The sequence below is a fragment of the Artemia sp. Qi Xiang Cuo genome, chromosome 2 (genome assembly GCF_049724085.1).
Source record: "Artemia sp. Qi Xiang Cuo chromosome 2, ASM4972408v1, whole genome shotgun sequence".
NCBI lineage: Eukaryota > Metazoa > Arthropoda > Branchiopoda > Anostraca > Artemiidae > Artemia > Artemia sp. Qi Xiang Cuo.
Window position 1 is genome coordinate 31802416 of NC_142795.1, and position 18652 is coordinate 31821067.

Below are 18652 nucleotides of genomic sequence, written 5' to 3' on the forward strand. Positions count from 1 at the left end.
TTGAATTTTGTTCCAGTTATTTAAGAACGACTCCTGAATCACAAAAGTTGTTTAATTAGAATAATAACTTCTTTTGAAAGTTAAAAAAAAACTTTAGCGTAAGAACAACCTATTGAGAAGAGGCAACCCCCCTCATTAACGTAATATTTTCTGTTCATTTTTAGTTTTAATCTTGCTCCTTACTTTCAGTTGAAAGACTTGTTTTTTATTTAATTTCTGATCGTTTTTTAAATAATGCTGGGAAATCCGGCGTCCCCTTAACGAAAAATTCCCTTACCCCATGGAAAGATCCTCCCACATAACCTTCTCCCCGCCCCGTTACCCCCAACAAGTAAAAATCCAACCTGAAAACGTCTGTATACTTCCCAATAACAAATACTATATGTAAACAATGGGCAAAGTTCAAAACTTGCAGCCCTTCCCCCGGGGACTGTGGAGGGTTAAGTCATCCTAAAAGACATACGGTAGTTATTAGATTTTTCGACTATGCTGAACCAAATGGCCCTCTCAAAATTTTGATCTGGTGACTTTGGGAAAAACAGAGCGTGGGAGGGGGATTAGTTTCCCTCTCCTATTCTAGGACCACTGGGTCGATACGATCACCCCTGGGAAGGAAAAAACAAACAAAAAAACAAATAAACACGCATCCATGATCTTTTTTCTGGTAAAAAATTCCAAGTTCCACATTTTTGAAGATAGGAGCTTGGAACCTCTACGGTAGAATTTTCCGGTACGCTGAATCTGATGGTGTGATTTTCATTAATATTCTATGCCTTTTAGGGGATGTTTCCCCCTTTTTTCGAAAATAAGGCAAATATTCTCATGCTCGTCACTTTTGATGGGTTAGACTAGATTTGATGAAACTTATATATTTGACATCAGCATAAAAATCCAATTCTTTTGATGTATCTATTGATATCAAAATTCCATTTTTAGAGTTTCGGTTACTATTGAGCCGGGTCGCTCCTTACTTACAGTTGGTTACCACGATCTGTTTGAAACAACAACAACTTCAGATGATTCAATTAAAAAAAGCAGAGATAACACCAAATCCTTAATCGTAGACACTAAAAAACGTAGATAAATTTCATTTCGAAATTGGATTTCAATTTCTAGTCATACCAGTTTCCCATAGTTTTTGGTACAATCTATCAAATAAGGAAAACAAAAGTTTATAAACTCAAATATTTTGTTACAGTAGCAGAGGTAATACAGGTTTGGTCTTTATGAGGCATTAAATTCCTTTTTCAATCATCCTTCTTGAAAACAAACCTCCTTATACCTACTGCGTAAATTAAACATATTAGGTATATTAACCCTAATTGTCTTTGTCCATTGTATTTTACTTGCAATGAAACACTCTTCAAAAGTTTGGTTGTATTACCTAAGTACTCTGGGTGGTGATCAATCCAGTCAGGCATTTCAGAGATAAGCCATAGCGATGTATGACGAACGCATATGTGAGCCTCGTGAGGAAGGCTCAATATTGCTTGAAGGACACCTGGAATTACTTCATTCTCATCCCTAGAAAAAGAACAATCCTCTGTAACAGCAAGACAGAAGCACTGATTCAAAAGGTAAGGCAGACAAAGCCATGTGTTGAGTAGATTGGTGTTAGGAGATCGATCTTTTTCCCCTACCGACACGTTGATTTTCAAACATTTTCAGATTCAGAGAGCTGGATAATGAAACCTAGAATTTGACTTTTTTCTCCTATCTTCCTATCATTGTTATCTCCGATCTGAGAAAATCAAAGGTAGAAGAAGAAAAAATGAATTTCACTTATTTCTCCTACTCCTATCCTTTTTATCTCGTATCTGAATAATCAAAGCTAGAAGAAGAAAAACTTTCTTTTTTTCAACTTATCCTATATTCCTATCAGTCTTATCTCCGATCTGAGAAAATCAAAGGTAGAAGAAGAAAAAATGAATTTCACTTATTTCTCCTACTCCTATCCTTTTTATCTCGTATCTTAATAATAAAAGCTATAATAATAAAAACTGTTTTTTTTTTCAAATTCTCCTATCTTCATATCATTCTTATCTACTATCTGATAAAATAAAAGGTATAAGAAGAAAAAATGTATTTCACTTATTTCTCCTACTCCTATCCTTTTTATATCTTATCTGAATAATCAAAGCTAGAATAATAAAAACTTGTTTTTTTTTCAACCTAACATATATTCCTAACATTATTATAAACGATATGATAAAATCAATGGTAGAAGAAGAAAAAATGAATTTCACTTATTTCTCCTACTCCTATCCTTTTTATCTCGTATCTGAATAATCAAAGCTAGAAGAAGAAATACTTGTTTTTTTTTCAACTTATCCTATCTTCATATAATTCTTATCTCCGATCTGAGAAAACCAAAGGTAGAAGAAGAAAAAATGAATTTCACTTATTTCTCCTACTCCTATCCTTTTTATCTCGTATCTGAATAATCAAAGCTAGAAGAAGAAAAACTTGTTTTTTTTTCAACTTCTCCTATCTTCCTATAATTCTTATATACGATCTGATAAAATAAAAGGTAGAAGAAGAAAAAATGAATTTCACTTATTTCTCCTAATCCTATACTTTTTATATCGTATATTAATAATAAAATCTAGAATAATAAAAACTTGTTTTTTTTTCAAATTAACCTATCTTCCTATCATTGTTATATCCGATATTAGAAAATCAAATGTAGAAGAATAAAAAATGAATTTAACTTATTTCTCATACTCCTATCCTTTTTATATCGTATCTGAATAATCAAATCTAGAAGAAGAAAAACTTTTTTTTTTTTCAAATTCTCCTATCTTCCTATAATTCTTATCTCCGATCTGAGAAAATCAAAGGTAGAAGAATAAAAAATGAATTTCACTTATTTCTCCTACTCCTATCCTTTTTATCTCGTATCTTAATAATCAAAGCTAGAAGAAGAAAAAATTTCTTTTTTTAAAATTATCCAATCTTCATATCAGTATTATCTCCGATCTGAGAAAATCAAAGGTAGAAGAAGAAAAAATTAATTTAACTTATTTCTCCTACTCCTATCCTTTTTATCTCGTATCTGAATAATCAAAGCTAGAAGAAGAAAAACTTTTTTTTTTTTCAACTTCTCCTATCTTCCTATCATTCTTATATCCGATATTATAAAATCAAATGTAGAATAAGAAAAAAATAATTTAAATTTTTTATACAACTAATTTCATTTTTATATCTTATATTAATAATAAAATAAAGAATAATAAAAACTTGTTTTTTTTTCAAATTCACCTATCTTAATATCATTATTATCTCCGATCTGAGAAAATCAATGTTATAATAAGAAAAAATGAATTTAACTTATTTATAATACTCCTATCCTTTTTATATCTTATATTAATAATAAATTCTAGAATAATAAAAACTTGTTTTTTTTTCAAACTCACATATAATGATATCAGTATTATCTAATATATTATAAAAACAAAGGTATAATAATAAAAAATGAATTTCACTTATTTCTCCTACTCCTATCCTTTTTATATCGTATCTGAATAATCAAAGATAGAAGAAGAAAAACTTGTTTTTTTTAAAATTATCCTATCTTCCTATCATTCTTATCTCCGATCTGAGACAATCAAAGGTATAATAAGAAAAAATGAATTTCACTTATTTCTCCTACTCCTATCCTTTTTATCTCGTATCTGAATAATCAAAGCTAGAAGAATAAAAAATTGTTTTTTTTAAAATTATAATATCTTAATATCAGTATTATATCCGATCTGAGAAATTCAAAGTTAGAAGAAGAAAAAATGAATTTCACTTATTTCTCCTACTCCTATCCTTTTTATCTCGTATCTGAATAATCAAAGCTAGAAGAAGAAAAACTGTTTTTTTTTCAAATTCTCCTATCTTCCTATCATTCTTATCTCCGATCTGAGAAAATCAAAGGTAGAAGAAGAAAAAATGAATTTCACTTATTTCTCCTACTCCTATCCTTTTTATCTCGTATCTGAATAATCAAAGCTAGAATAAGAAAAACTGTTTTTTTTTCAAATTCTCCTATCTTCCTATCATTCTTATCTCCGATCTGAGAAAATCAAAGGTAGAAGAAGAAAAAATGAATTTCACTTATTTCTCCTACTCCTATCCTTTTTATATCGTATCTGAATAATCAAAGCTAGAATAATAAAAACTGTTTCTTTTTTCAACTTCTCCTATCTTCCTATAATTATTATCTCCGATCTTATAAAATCAAAGGTAGAAGAAGAAAAAATTAATTTCAATTATTTCTCCTACTCCTATACATTTTATATCTTATATTAATAAAAAACCCTATAAGAATAAAAACTGTTTTTTTTTCAACTTCTCCTATCTTCCTATCATTCTTATCTACGATATGATAAAATCAAAGGTAGAAGAAGAAAAAATGAATTTCACTTATTTCTCCTACTCCTATCCTTTTTATCTCGTATCTGAATAATCAAAGCTATAATAATAAAAACTGTTTTTTTTTCAACTTCTCCTATCTTCCTATCATTCTTATCTCCGATCTGAGAAAATCAAAGGTAGAAGAAGAAAAAATGAATTTCACTTATTTCTCCTACTCCTATCCTTTTTATCTCGTATCTGAATAATAAAAGCTAGAAGAAGAAAAACTGTTTTTTTTTCAACTTCTCCTATCTTCCTATCATTCTTATCTCCGATCTGATAAAATCAAAGGTAGAAGAAGAAAAAATGAATTTCACTTATTTCTCCTACTCCTATCCTTTTTATCTCGTATCTGAATAATCAAAGCTACAATAAGAAAAACTGTTTTTTTTTCAACTTCTCCTATCTTCCTATCATTCTTATCTCCGATCTGAGAAAATCAAAGGTAGAAGAAGAAAAAATGAATTTCACTTATTTCTCCTACTTCTATCCTTTTTATCTCGTATCTGAATAATCAAAGCTAGAAGAAGAAAAACTGTTTTTTTTTCAACTTCTCCTATCTTCCTATCATTCTTATCTCCGATCTGAGAAAATCAAAAGTAGAAGAAGAAAAAATGAATTTCACTTATTTCTCCTACTCCTATCCTTTTTATCTCGTATCTGAATAATCAAAGCTAGAAGAAGAAAAACTTTTTTTTTTTTTAAACTTCTCATATATTCCTATAATTCTTATCTCCGATCTGAGAAAATCAAAGGTATAATAAGAAAAAATTAATTTAAATTATTTCTCCTACTACTATCCTTTTTATCTCGTATCTGAATAATCAAATCTAGAAGAATAAAAACTTTTTTTTTTTCAACTTCTCCTATCTTCCTATCATTATTATCTCCGATCTGAGAAAATCAAAGGTAGAAGAAGAAAAAATGAATTTCACTTATTTCTCCTACTCCTATCCTTTTTATCTCGTATCTGAAAAATCAAAGCTAGAAGAAGAAAAACTGTTTTTTTTTCAACCTCTCCTATCTTCCTATCATTCTTATCTCCGATCTTAGAAAATCAAAGGTAGAAGAAGAAAAAATGAATTTCACTTATTTCTCCTACTCCTATCCTTTTTATCTCTTATCTTAATAATAAAAGCTAGAAGAAGAAAAACTGTTTTTTTTTCAAATTCTCCTATATTCCTATCATTCTTATCTCCGATCTGAGACAATCAAAGGTAGAAGAAGAAAAAATGAATTTCACTTATTTCTCCTACTCCTATCCTTTTTATCTCGTATCTGAAAAATCAAAGCTAGAAGAAGAAATACTGTTTTTTTTTCTACTTCTCCTATCTTCCTATCATTCTTATCTCCGATCTGAGAAAATCAAAGGTAGAAGAAGAAAAAATGAATTTCACTTATTTCTCCTACTTCTATCCTTTTTATCTCGTATCTGAATAATCAAAGCTAGAAGAAGAAAAACTGTTTTTTTTTTTCAAATTCTCATATCTTCCTATCATTCTTATCTCCTATCTGATAAAATCAAATGTAGAAGAAGAAAAAATGAATTTCACTTATTTCTCCTACTCCTATCCTTTTTATATCGTATCTTAAAAATAAAATCTATAATAATAAAAACTTTCTTTTTTTCAACTTCTCCTATCTTCCTATCATTCTTATCTCCGATCTGAGAAAATCAAAGGTAGAAGAAGAAAAAATGAATTTCACTTATTTCTCCTACTCCTATCCTTTTTATCTCGTATCTGAATAATCAAAGCTAGAAGAAGAAAAACTGTTTATTTTTTCAACTTCTCCTATCTTCCTATCATTCTTATCTCCGATCTGAGAAAATCAAAGGTAGAAGAAGAAAAAATGAATTTCACTTATTTCTCCTACTCCTATCCTTTTTATCTCGTATCTGAAAAATCAAAGCTAGAATAATAAAAACTTTTTTTTTTTCAACTTCTCCTATCTTCCTATCATTCTTATCTCCGATCTGAGAAAATCAAAGGTAGAAGAAGAAAAAATGAATTTCACTTATTTCTCCTACTCCTATCCTTTTTATCTCGTATCTGAATAATCAAAGCTAGAAGAAGAAAAACTGTTTTTTTTTCAACTTCTCCTATCTTCCTATCATTCTTATATCCGATCTGAGAAAATAAAAGGTAGAAGAAGAAAAAATGAATTTCACTTATTTCTACTACTACTATACTTTTTATCTCGTATCTGAATAATCAAAGCTAGAAGAAGAAAAACTTGTTTTTTTTTCAACTTCTCCTATCTTCCTATAATTCTTATATCCGATCTGAGAAAATCAAAGGTAGAAGAAGAAAAAATTAATTTCACTTATTTCTCCTACTCCTATCCTTTTTATCTCGTATCTGAATAATCAAAGCTATAAGAAGAAAAACTGTTTTTTTTTTCAAATTATCCTATCTTCCTATCATTCTTATCTCAGATCTTATAAAATCAAAGGTAGAATAATAAAAAATTTATTTCAATTATTTCTCCTACTCCTATACTTTTTATCTAGTATCTTAATAATCAAATATACAAGAATCAAAAATTTTTTTTTTCAACTTATCCTATCTTACTATAATTCTTATCTCCGATATTATACAATCAATTTTATAAGAAGAAAAAATGAATTTAAATTATTTATCCTACTACTATCCTTTTTATATCTTATCTTAATATTAAACGCTATAATAATAAAAACTTTTTTTTTTAAAATTATCCTATATTACTATCATTCTTATATCCGATCTGAGAAAATCAAAGGTAGAAGAAGAAAAAATGAATTTCACTTATTTATCCTACTCCTATCCTTTTTATCTCTTATATTAATAATAAAAGCTATAATAATAAAAACTGTTTTTTTTTCAACTTCTCCTATCTTCCTATCATTCTTATCTCCGATCTGAGAAAATCAAAGGTAGAAGAAGAAAAAATGAATTTCACTTATTTCTCCTACTCCTATCCTTTTTATCTCGTATCTGAATAATCAAAGCTAGAAGAAGAAAAACTGTTTTTTTTTCAACTTCTCCTATCTTCCTATCATTCTTATCTCCGATCTGAGAAAATCAAAGTTATAACAAGAAAAAATGAATTTCACTTATTTCTCCTACTCCTATCCTTTTTATCTCTTATATTAATAATAAAAGATAGAATACTCAAATATTTTTTTTTTAAACTTATACTATATTCATATAATTCTTATCTCCGATATGAGAAAATAAAAGGTAGAAGAAGAAAAAATGAATTTCACTTATTTCTCCTACTCCTATCCTTTTTATCTCGTATCTGAATAATCAAAGCTAGAAGAAGAAAAACTGTTTCTTTTTTCAACTTCTCCTATCTTCCTATAATTCTTATATCCGATCTGAGAAAATCAAAGGTAGAATAATAAAAAATGAATTTCTCTTATTTCTCCTACTCCTTTCATTTTTATCTCGTATATTAATTATAAAAGCTAGAATAATAAAAACTTTTTTTTTTTTTCAACTTCTCCTATCTTCCTATCATTCTTATCTCCTATCTGAGAAAATCAAAGTTAGAAGAAGAAAAAATGAATTTCACTTATTTCTCCTACTCCTATCCTTTTTATATCGTATCTGAATAATCAAAGCTAGAAGAAGAAAAACTTTTTTTTTTTTCAACTTCTACTATCTTCCTATCATTCTTATATCACATATGATAAAATAAAAGGTATAATAAGAAAAAATGAATTTAACTTATTTCTCCTACTCCTATCCTTTTTATCTCGTATCTGAATAATCAAAGCTAGAATAAGAAAAACTTTTTTTTTTTTCAAATTCTCCTATCTTCCTATCATACTTATCTCCGATCTGAGAAAATCAAAGGTAGAAGAAGAAAAAATTAATTACACTTATTTCTCCTACTCCTATCCTTTTTATCTCTTATCTGAAAAATCAAAGCTATAAGAATAAAAACTTTCTTTTTTTAAACTTCTCCTATCTTCCTATAATTCTTATCTCCGATCTGAGAAAATCAAAGGTAGAAGAATAAAAAATTAATTTCACTTATTTCTCATACTCAGCTCATTTTTATATCGTATATTAATAAAAAAAGCAAGAATAATAAAAAATTTTTTTTTTTTTAAAACTCTCCTATCTTACTATAATTATTATCTCCTATCTGATAAAATCAAAGGTAGAAGAAGAAAAAATGAATTTAAATTATTTCTCCTACTCCTATCCTTTTTATCTCGTATCTTAATAATCAAAGAGATAATAATAAAAACTTTTTTTTTTTTCAACTTCTCCTATCTTCCTATCATTCTTATCTCCGATCTTAGAAAATAAAAGTTATAATAATAAAAAATGAATTTCAATTATTTATCATAATCCTATACTTTTTATATATTATATTAATAATAAAATCTAGAATAATAAAAACTTTTTTTTTTTTCAAATTCACCTATCTTCCAATCATTATTATATCAGATCTGATAAAATAAAATGTAGAAGAAGAAAAAATGAATTTAAATTATTTCTCCTACTCCTATCCTTTTTATCTCGTATCTGAATAATCAAAGCTAGAAGAAGAAAAACTTGTTTTTTTTTCAACTTCTCATATCTTCCTATAATTCTTATCTCCGATCTGAGAAAACCAAAAGTAGAAGAAGAAAAAATGAATTTCACTTATTTCTCCTACTCCTATCCTTTTTATCTCGTATCTGAATAATCAAAGCTAGAAGAAGAAAAACTTTTTTTTTTTTCAACTTCTCCTATCTTCATATAAGTCTTATAGAAGATATTATAAAATAAAAGTTAGAATAAGAAAAAATTAATTTAAATTATTTATCCATAAAATATAAATTTTAAATATTATATTAATAATAAATGATCGAATTATATAAACTTTTTTTTTTTTCTAATTAAAAATTATTCAAAAAATAATATTATAATAAATTTTAAAATAAATGTTATTATAATAAAAAATTTATTTAACTTATTTAGAAGAAAAAGATAATTTTTTTATAGTCTATTAATAAAAAAAGCAAGAATAATAAAAAATTTTTTTTTTTTTAAAACTCACCTATCTTCCTATAATTCTTATCTCCGATCTGAGAAAATAAAAGGTATAAGAAGAAAAAATGAATTTCACTTATTTCTCCTACTCCTATCCTTTTTATCTCGTATCTGAATAATCAAAGCTAGAATAAGAAAAACTTTTTTTTTTTTCAACTTCTCCTATCTTCCTCCATTATTCTCTATCCAACTCTTAGGAGCTTAAAATATTTGACAAATCAATGAATATATAGGTGCAAAATAGGTACGAATCAATTAGGGCCGTATCCAGGATCTTAGTTCGGGGGGGGGGGAGTGTACACAAAAAACTTTAAAAACGCTTCAAAATTTTTTCGTATGCATTTTTGTTACGGTTTTAAGAGTCAGACAAACATTTTTTTTGGGGGTGGGGGAAGGGGTTTAGACCCCTACCCCCCTGAATACAGCCTGGGAATCAATTATCATAATAAAGAACAAAGAAAAGAGCGACTATTCTATTTATTCTTTAACAGTCCTCTTATAAACAAAGTAATTCAAAAAGGTGTGTAGAGAAAGGCGGGCTTAGGCTCACTGTACCTATACGATGGAAAAAGAAAGAAAAGAAGTAGAAGAAGGCCAAATTCAATGTAGCTGTTAACGATGTACAGGGAATCAAAAACAACAACTTTAATTTTAAACATACAAAATCGCGGTTTACATTACATGAATAAACCTAAGGGGAAAAATAAACCTAAGTGGTCCAAATGGAAAAATATGCTGAGGACATTTTGATGTCCTCAGCGCTCTGAAAATGTTTTCAGAATGGGGAAATGAGTGAAAATGTTTCAAAACGGGGAAAAATACTTTTATTTTTATGTCCTCAGTGCTATATTTTATTTTCTTCAAAACTTGCTCGCAGATGTTTCTGACGTCTGCAGAGACGACTTCTGCCCGGTTCCACAAGTGGGCGAATAGCCACACATTATCATTATAACAACGGAATAAAATATTTCAGTCACAAATATAAACATTTTAACTGCTATTCATTATTAAGTATATCATCTATGTTTGGTATTTGCCTTTAAAATAGCGTAGCTAAATATGTAAGTCAATTGACAATATAGATGAATCCCCCATACCTTTCTAGATAAACCGGTGACAAAACTTATCAAACATTTTTTGGCATTATTTGTACCAAACAACTTCAACTACAAAATTTTTATCAGCATTAAATTTTAACTATTAATAACTACAAAATATGATGATACAGATAAGAAAGGAAGAAGAAAGACATGCTTACGGTAACAGATTTCGTGCAACCGCACCCATCATGAATAAGGCAGCTTCTGTGACCTCCCAAGAACTCCCAGTCAGTGATAAGCAACAATGTCTAAAGACAGAGGTCGAGCCAACAATAAAAGCAACGTCTTTAACTAAATCTACGATGCGCCTCCTAAAGTCAGCAAACTCATCCGTTTCATCTAATATGCCTTCCTAAAAATGAATAACAGAAACAATAAGTGTATAGTGCACCTTTAAATTGGCAATAGAAGAATTCAGATTCCACATATAATGGAAAACAAATTAGAAAAAAATAAAGAAACAAATAGACAAATAGATAAGTATCATCAACCTCCGCAAGGAACCAGACCTGGACACTTGTAAGGATTACCCCCCATCTTTACTGAGAATAAGTGTCCTTCCTGGCCATGGAGCCATACGGGGGTGACTTTGCTGGAGTTGTTTTAGTCTTAAATTTATTGTACTATGAACTCTGAAAGTAGAAGGGATTTGCCGTTTCTTGTCATATCAAGCAAAGTTGCTTTTGGAGGATTCTTGCCAGTTATAAGAGATAACCACCTGTATTTTGAAATTTATCTAATCACCAAAATTAGTAATACATCATCAATTAATTAATGAATCTGCAATTTCTGTTACAAACGTCGTTTCCACCTCAAACGTGACAATCGATACCTCAAAATTTTGTGTTAGACGAAATCAGTCTTCTTTTAATGTCAGTTGGTCTTAGGGTGAGAGATAATCGTACAACATGTAAGGATTGCATATGCTTCCTTTGGAGGGGGGAGGGGGATACGAAGAAAATTTAAAAATTCCAACTGAAAATCCCTGTAAGAATCAACAAATTTTTCACCACAATATTGTACGTGGTAAAAATTTTGCCTAATTCTTCGACATGCATTCCCTTGAGGGGCACTAGAAAAGGACTTTGATATTTCAAATAGCACCGCCTATAAAATGTTACACATTAGGAATAAAGATGAGCAGAAATAGGTTTTGTCAGAAACTTTTTTTTTTTGGAAAAATACTATGAGCTTTATGAGCATTTAAGGGTCGTAATAAATGAGTTTCAGCCTTAAAAACTGTTAATCTAAAATCTTCTTTTTTTTAGTGTTACTTCCAAATATTGCAATACTCCTTCGAAGTTGTCTCTCATTGGAACTTATAAGATATTTTCGTTTACTGATTTTGTTAAAATAAAGTAGAGGGCGAAGTAAGCATAAGCAAACTTAACCCAAAATTTTGCTTAATACAGAAGAGTTATTTCACGATGGCACGAATGTTGATGATATTAAAGCGGATTGCCTCAAACTTGGTGAAAAATATTGCAATGATTTCGATCCCATTCACTTGCTCCACAAACTCAAAGATATGAAAAAAACAATTAAAACATCGACGCATTCCCTTCAAGAAACCTGTACATATGTCAGACTTAATTGTGCAATACGGGGATGAAGGGGTCTTCGCAAAGGTAAGAGTTGACCATCAAATATTATTGGCAACTGCAGCATCAATAGCCAATGATGAATGGTCATTTAGTAAACTTAAACTAATATTCATCCGCTCCAAAAAGCGGATGAATATTTGCTAGATGTTTTCCAGAGAAATTGCTTAAGGATTGTTCTGGGTGCCCGGCTGACTGACCGTATTTCAAACAATAGGCTGTACGAAAAATGTGGTTCAGTACCACTCTCTAGGGCTATAATGAAAGAAAGGTTGAGGTGGCTAAGGCAGGTTGTGCAGATGAAGGATGACAGATTGCCGAAGATTGTTATTTTCGGCCAACCGTCTAGAGCTAAACAGAAAGCAGGTCGTCCTCGTCTTGGGTGGGAGGACGTTATAAAGAAAGATTTAAAGGAAATGGGAACTTCGTGGGAGGGTGTAAAGAAGAGGCTTTGAATAGATTGGGATGGAGGAGGAGCGTGCGTAGCTATGTTGGCCTCAGGCGGCTTGGTGCTGCGGTGAGTTGTTAGTAGTAGTAGTAGTATAGAACCCGAATAATTAGAAGTAATCCCTTGAGATGATATAGTCAATAATTTTGCAGGGGCTAAAGCAAGAAAAGTCATATTTAAACAAATGGAAAATGTTGTTAATAAGTGAAAGTTTTGTTAAAAGTTGGCCTGAAAATTTTGAGGAGACACGGAAGGGGCGCCAACCAAGATTTAGCCCCGGGCAAAAGAGGGGCTAGAACCGTCACTGGCAGAGCCAAGTGAATAAAACTTCAAGAAATCAGCTCAAATCCTGAAAATCTCTGAGATACACACATGATGAACAATGATTTGTGTTTAAAAATGTGAACCACTGTTAAAGTGATGGTTATTTTTCAAGAAAGAAAAAGTATAATAAAAAAAAGTCCAATGAGACTGGAACACTGAAAGCAAATATATGAAAAATATCAGAAAAAAAACAGCGAAACTCACATGATCCGGCTCAATATGGGCGTGCTTTTGCAAACACTGCAATAACCTTTCAATAGGTCTTCTAAACACCTCTGTTAAGCGATCCTGGTTACGCTGATATATTTCTTCTGATAGCTTGTACCAGAAACCAAATGTTATTTCAACAACCTAGAAAAACAGAAAGAATAAAAAATGGCGTAACGTTACAAATATTGGACTGAAGAATGATAGGACAGAGAGAGAGAGAGAGAGAGAGAGAGAGAGAGAGAGAGAGAGAGAGAGAGCGAGAGAGAGAGAGAGAGAGAGAGAGAGAGAGAGAGAGAGAGAGAGAGAGAGAGAGAGAGAGAGAGGAGAGAGGAGAGATGAAAAGAGACAAAAGAGGGTGAGATACAGAGGAATATAGAGAAAGAGAGGGAGGGGAGAGATAGAGCTGTAAAGCTAAGTCTCTAAACAGAAATTACAATAAATAACCGAGTTAAACTCAAAACGAGCAGAAATTAACATAAGTTGGCCGCAAACCCCCTATGCTTTCCCAAAGCCATAACATAATTTGCACTTTACTGAAAAAATACAAATGTTTTTACTTTTATAACTTTAATAAATCAAATAATATTAACAATTTGATTACTGAATATCAGTATATGTATATTAAACTGACAATGCACATTCATTTGTATTTTTTCAGTAAAGTGCAAACTTTGTTCTGGCCTTGGGAAGGCATAGGGGTTTTGAGCCCAACTTATGTTAATTTCTGCTCGTTTTGACTTTAACTCGGTTATTTATTGTAATTTCTGTTCGTTTTGGGTTTCATTTATTTATCGATGCTGATTTGTGGTAGTTTCACGCTTGGTAGATTATTTGATTTTATTTTTGCTCTTTTTTTGTTTAATGGAGTTCTTTACTTTTCTTTGAAAAACTTATTTGTAGAAACAGTTTTTTTAATTAATAAGAGTATAACAAAAGATTGACTTTGGAGGAGGGACGACAGGATTTGGCAATGGTGTAGAAAATGCAGATAAAACATTAAAAATACACCTGCAAATGCGATTATTTTGCCATTTCGCCAGAAAGAAATGTTAATTTTTTATCGTAAATATTATCTTCGTAAATTTGAAGGATAGACTTCATTACCTAGCTGTATTTTTGAAATATGAAATAGCAAAATTAAAAATGAAATTCCTAAATTGATCTTCGATCAATCAGGATCCGATTAAATTTACTTTCAGTACATATTCATTAATTCATTGAGATAAGAAATCAGGATCCGTTACACTCGATAGTAACAAAAAATAAATTAAATAGATAATAATAAAAGAAATCATAAAAATCCATCTTAAGTTTTCTTAGCAAGGAATTTCTTTAAATTTACCTTATACGAAAAGAGTGTTAACCTCTAAAACCTCTGGTAAAAAAATTTATTTTTCAAAGATCTTTGGGCGTTTCCTTGCCTTTCCTTGATGCCTTAAATTTTCCTTACCTCATATTCAGGATGCTCACAGCAGGCAATTAATATATCTACAAGATCCAAACGTTCTGGTTGATGAACATCATTATCTCCAACGATGTCATATAACTGAGATTCACAGAGGAATGTGAAAATTCGACAGTAATTCATTGCCCTTCAAAGGAAGAAAAGACATCAAGTTTTTATTTTCAAAAACAACACTTGTAAACTAAACGGGTTTCTAAATTATAACCTTTATAAACTTAGTTTTCTTACTTTCACAATCATAGGACCTGCAAATTTAACATGGAAAAGACCTACATATTTAAAAGGCAAGACCATTCATTTTTAGTTAAATTACATCTTAAACTTTGATTGGCGGAAACATAACTGAAGAATAACAATATTAACAGGGATTCAAATCTACAAGGGAAGCCAAAGCGTAAAAGGGGAACAATATACAAATACAAATTAAGGGGATTCGACACCATAAGTCATTTTATAGCCTCAGCGTCAGCTGACATTCTCAAAGACAAATGGCCCATTAGCAAATTTTCCCAGCACCACAGGAAACTTTTGAAGCAATTTGGTAAAAATTGATGCAGGGGATCTTAAATGTGTCAACAGTCCGAAAAGCTAACGAGAGGCTAGTTTAAGACAAAGAAAACATACAATCTCTTAACTAATTGTTAAGCGAAACGCTGTCTACTCAATGTACATGTACTATAGATAATGGGCATCCTTTGTCGGCAAAGATTTCAATCAAGGCGGTTAGCACAACAAGGAACTTCAAAAGCTGTCAAATTATTCAATGATACTTCCTTTGAGCTGATTTTTAATTTTTCCAAGCAGGTATTTTATAATTTTTTTTAGGGACTACCAGGGCCAGATTAAAAGCTTTGACGGTCCTAGACCCAAGCCTTTTTGCTGCTCCGTTTTTGCGAGATTTTCGGGGAAGTCCCGGAAAATTCGGAGATAGTGGAATCACTGAACAGAACGCAACTGATGAGCCGCTGATGACGAATTCGCTTTGCACCCACAACAGGCTTTGTCGTTGGTCAGAAAGAAGACAACCCATTCGCCCTGACAGACCTTGACTTCGCAGACAATGCGTGTCACAGGAATAGCTTGTTAGCTGAGCCCCAAAAGAAGGTAAATGATGTATCATATATATCAAAGGCAATTGGCTTCGTGATCAACGATACAGACTCAAAGTCACGACAGACCACCCAAATATCAATCTATAGGGCAAAACCATTAAGACTATTGAAAAGTTCTACTACCTTGGTTCCATTGTAACACCAAACGGAGGTACAGAAGCTGATGTTAGAGCTCGAATAGGAAAGGCATGGGGAGTCTTCACAAGCATGAAAAAGTCGCTTTAGAATAGACATGAAATTAGCATCAAAACGAAGATGAACGTCTACAAGGCAAATGTTCAATCGATCCTGCTGTACGCCTGTGAAACTTGGCCTTTAAAGGCCGAAGAAACACGTTCACTAGAAGTATTCGACCATCGCTGCATGAGACACATACTACGGGCCAGCTGATGGTTTCATATCTCAAACGCTGAGGTTCGAAGGGGTCGCGCCCAGAAGGCCCCCCTCTCGGTAATCATAAAACAACGACGACTGAAATTCTTGGGACACACACTACGACGACCAGCTGGAACTATATCTCGCGATGTCCTCACCTGCGACCCCCTTCCAACTTGAAAACAGAGACCAGGTGGCCAAAGAAAGAATCTCTGGCAGACATTCTAGAATGATATGGATCCTTGGGGTGGCTTCCGACGACACAGACATCGTTGGGATAAAACTGGCAGAAGAGGCTACTGCTGACAGATCGTGTTGGACTACGTCAGTCATCCCATCGTCCATTGTTGCCTGGCAGGATGGATCATCGTCTGGTTGCCGCCGAAAGTAAAGTAAAGTAACTGATGAGCCGAAAGTAATGAAAGAGTAAGGTGAAACCGAACTCTCAGCTGCCAATCTTGGGAGGAATCTGGTAGTTTATAAGTGGACACGGAATTTCTGTGTTGTTTTAAAATTAATTTTCTGTGAATAGGCTGCATGGTAGCGGAGTGCACCTGGAACTTTGACAATAAATAACATTAGTCCAGTTTTTGTTAAGGCCTGGGCCTAGCGGGCCTATTTGGTAAACCCAGGCATGGGAACTGTCCTTTCCTAAATTTTAAAAAGAAAGCTCAGCTCCGTTCAATCAAAAACAAATTCACGCTTTCTAATGATGTAAGTTTCATTAAATCCGAAAATCTCTAACGGCAAAAAACGGCAAGTTAAATGTTTTTTTTAAGATTTCCGAGAAAGCAGGTGTTAGATTTTAGTTTTCTGTCGTTTATTCGCACCTTTTATCAAAGCTATACAAGTTATGGCGAGAAAACCCAATCAATTCTTAATAGTTTGGCCACATACACTAAAAAAGCTTATAATGAACGAGATAGAGCGATCTTTTAAGGTATACAACCCTTTTAAGAAAGCATGATCGCGTCCAGCGTACAAAAAAGTAAAGAGTATTTAGTTTAGTAGGAGCTTAATAGAATTCCTCCACAGGGGTCAAATTCAATATGAAATAATGAACCCCGGCCCGGCCTCCAACAGATAATGATAATTTTTACACTGTCAACAATTAAATATTCTAAAATGTCCTCTTTACATTATTCAAGTTTTTACAAAGAGAGCCTGATTTATATAAACGTAAACTGACTTTCCCTTTAGAGGTAAAAGTAAGGAGTTTTGCCTCAGAGAGTAGGTCTCATGTAAAAAAAAAAAATAATCCAAATTTTAGGACTAAATTTTCCCCTGAGTCGAAGGTTAGATAAATATACTGTGTCTTAATCTTATTTCATTGTCTAGACGAGAAGATTATATTAATAGGTGAACATGGCAAAAATTTTAGACAGTATCAGAAGATTTCTCAGGAGATTCCATCATGCCAACTTTTGGGGGATTCGACCGGCTCTCCTCCCTCTTTACTCGCAGCTGTGATTCATAATATTATTTCTACCTTCATACATACAATACAATTAAGTCATTGACTGAAAATATGCATTTGAAGAAACAAATCTCAATGTGTTCATTCATTCCGTTTCCCTAATTATACAACTAGACATAAGAGACCGCTTCGAAGGCTCTTTGATAAATACTGGAATTTTAAACAGGTTTAGGAGCAAAAAAGGATGCACAGTGACAGTGTGTAACGGTGCTCAAAATGAAAGGGCAAAATTTTGCCCTTTGACAACGAATTGAAAAATGACGAAGATTCCTTCAGAGTAAAGGTTCTCACGCTAAGGTCTGCGGTTCCATGGAAGGCCACGAACCAGTTTCTCCAGAACTAATAAAATTAACCTACATTCCGACTATTTACATTAATATGTGTATAATTATGGCAGTCAAATATTTATTGGGATATACTGTACTAACAATAAATATTTACATATTAAATGCTGTTTTTGGATTTTTGTTTCGATTTTCGTATTATTTAAACGTATATTGATGAAAACGAGCTTAACTTTGATGACGACCTTCTTAAGGCAACAGCTGGACAGTATATATTGATTCTCAGCAAAGGCGCTTAAAAACTATTTTCCTGATGTACGAGAATTTGAAAAATCACCAATCTTTAAACAGTCTATTTGTACTTCCCCATTAATGAGCAGAGGTCAATTTCACTCAAGAACAACTTATTTATTTAACATATAACACAGCGAAAAATATGTATTCTGGAAAAAGCATTATATAATTTTTAGGGTTACGATGACAGTATCTTCTTATCCTGACGTTTTAAAAACAGCTCTAATGGGCTGACTCCGTTCACAACCAAATATGAATATGAAACATATTTTTCAACACTGCTTACTCTCAGACAAATGACTAGAGAACAACAGGGACCACCAGCAAAATATAATCTAGTATCCTCAAGTAAATACTAAAAAAACACATTATTTTGTGTCAAACATTATATAGAGTGAATTGTCCTCTATAAAATGAACCGACTGGACTAACACAAGAGGAGAGGGGGGAAGGAAAAGGCTACCTACAGAAAAAATTCTATATATTCTTAAAGCGCCAAGAACATGAAAATAAAAACATATTTTGCTC

At 31.6% G+C, this 18652-nt stretch overlaps 1 protein-coding gene across 1 annotated transcript in view; it reads right to left on the reverse strand.

The window, feature by feature from the left end:
- The window catches only part of Tnpo-SR (transportin 3), a 118463-nt gene that overhangs the window by 62192 nt on the left and 37619 nt on the right, over positions 1-18652 (reverse strand). The window contains exons 6-9 of the mRNA XM_089108080.1: positions 14568-14709; positions 13112-13258; positions 10693-10886; positions 1385-1524 (exon numbers count right to left, since the gene is read on the reverse strand). Of these exons, the coding sequence (XP_088964206.1) occupies positions 1385-1524; positions 10693-10886; positions 13112-13258; positions 14568-14709 (623 nt within the window). The remainder of the gene's footprint in view (positions 1-1384; positions 1525-10692; positions 10887-13111; positions 13259-14567; positions 14710-18652) is intronic.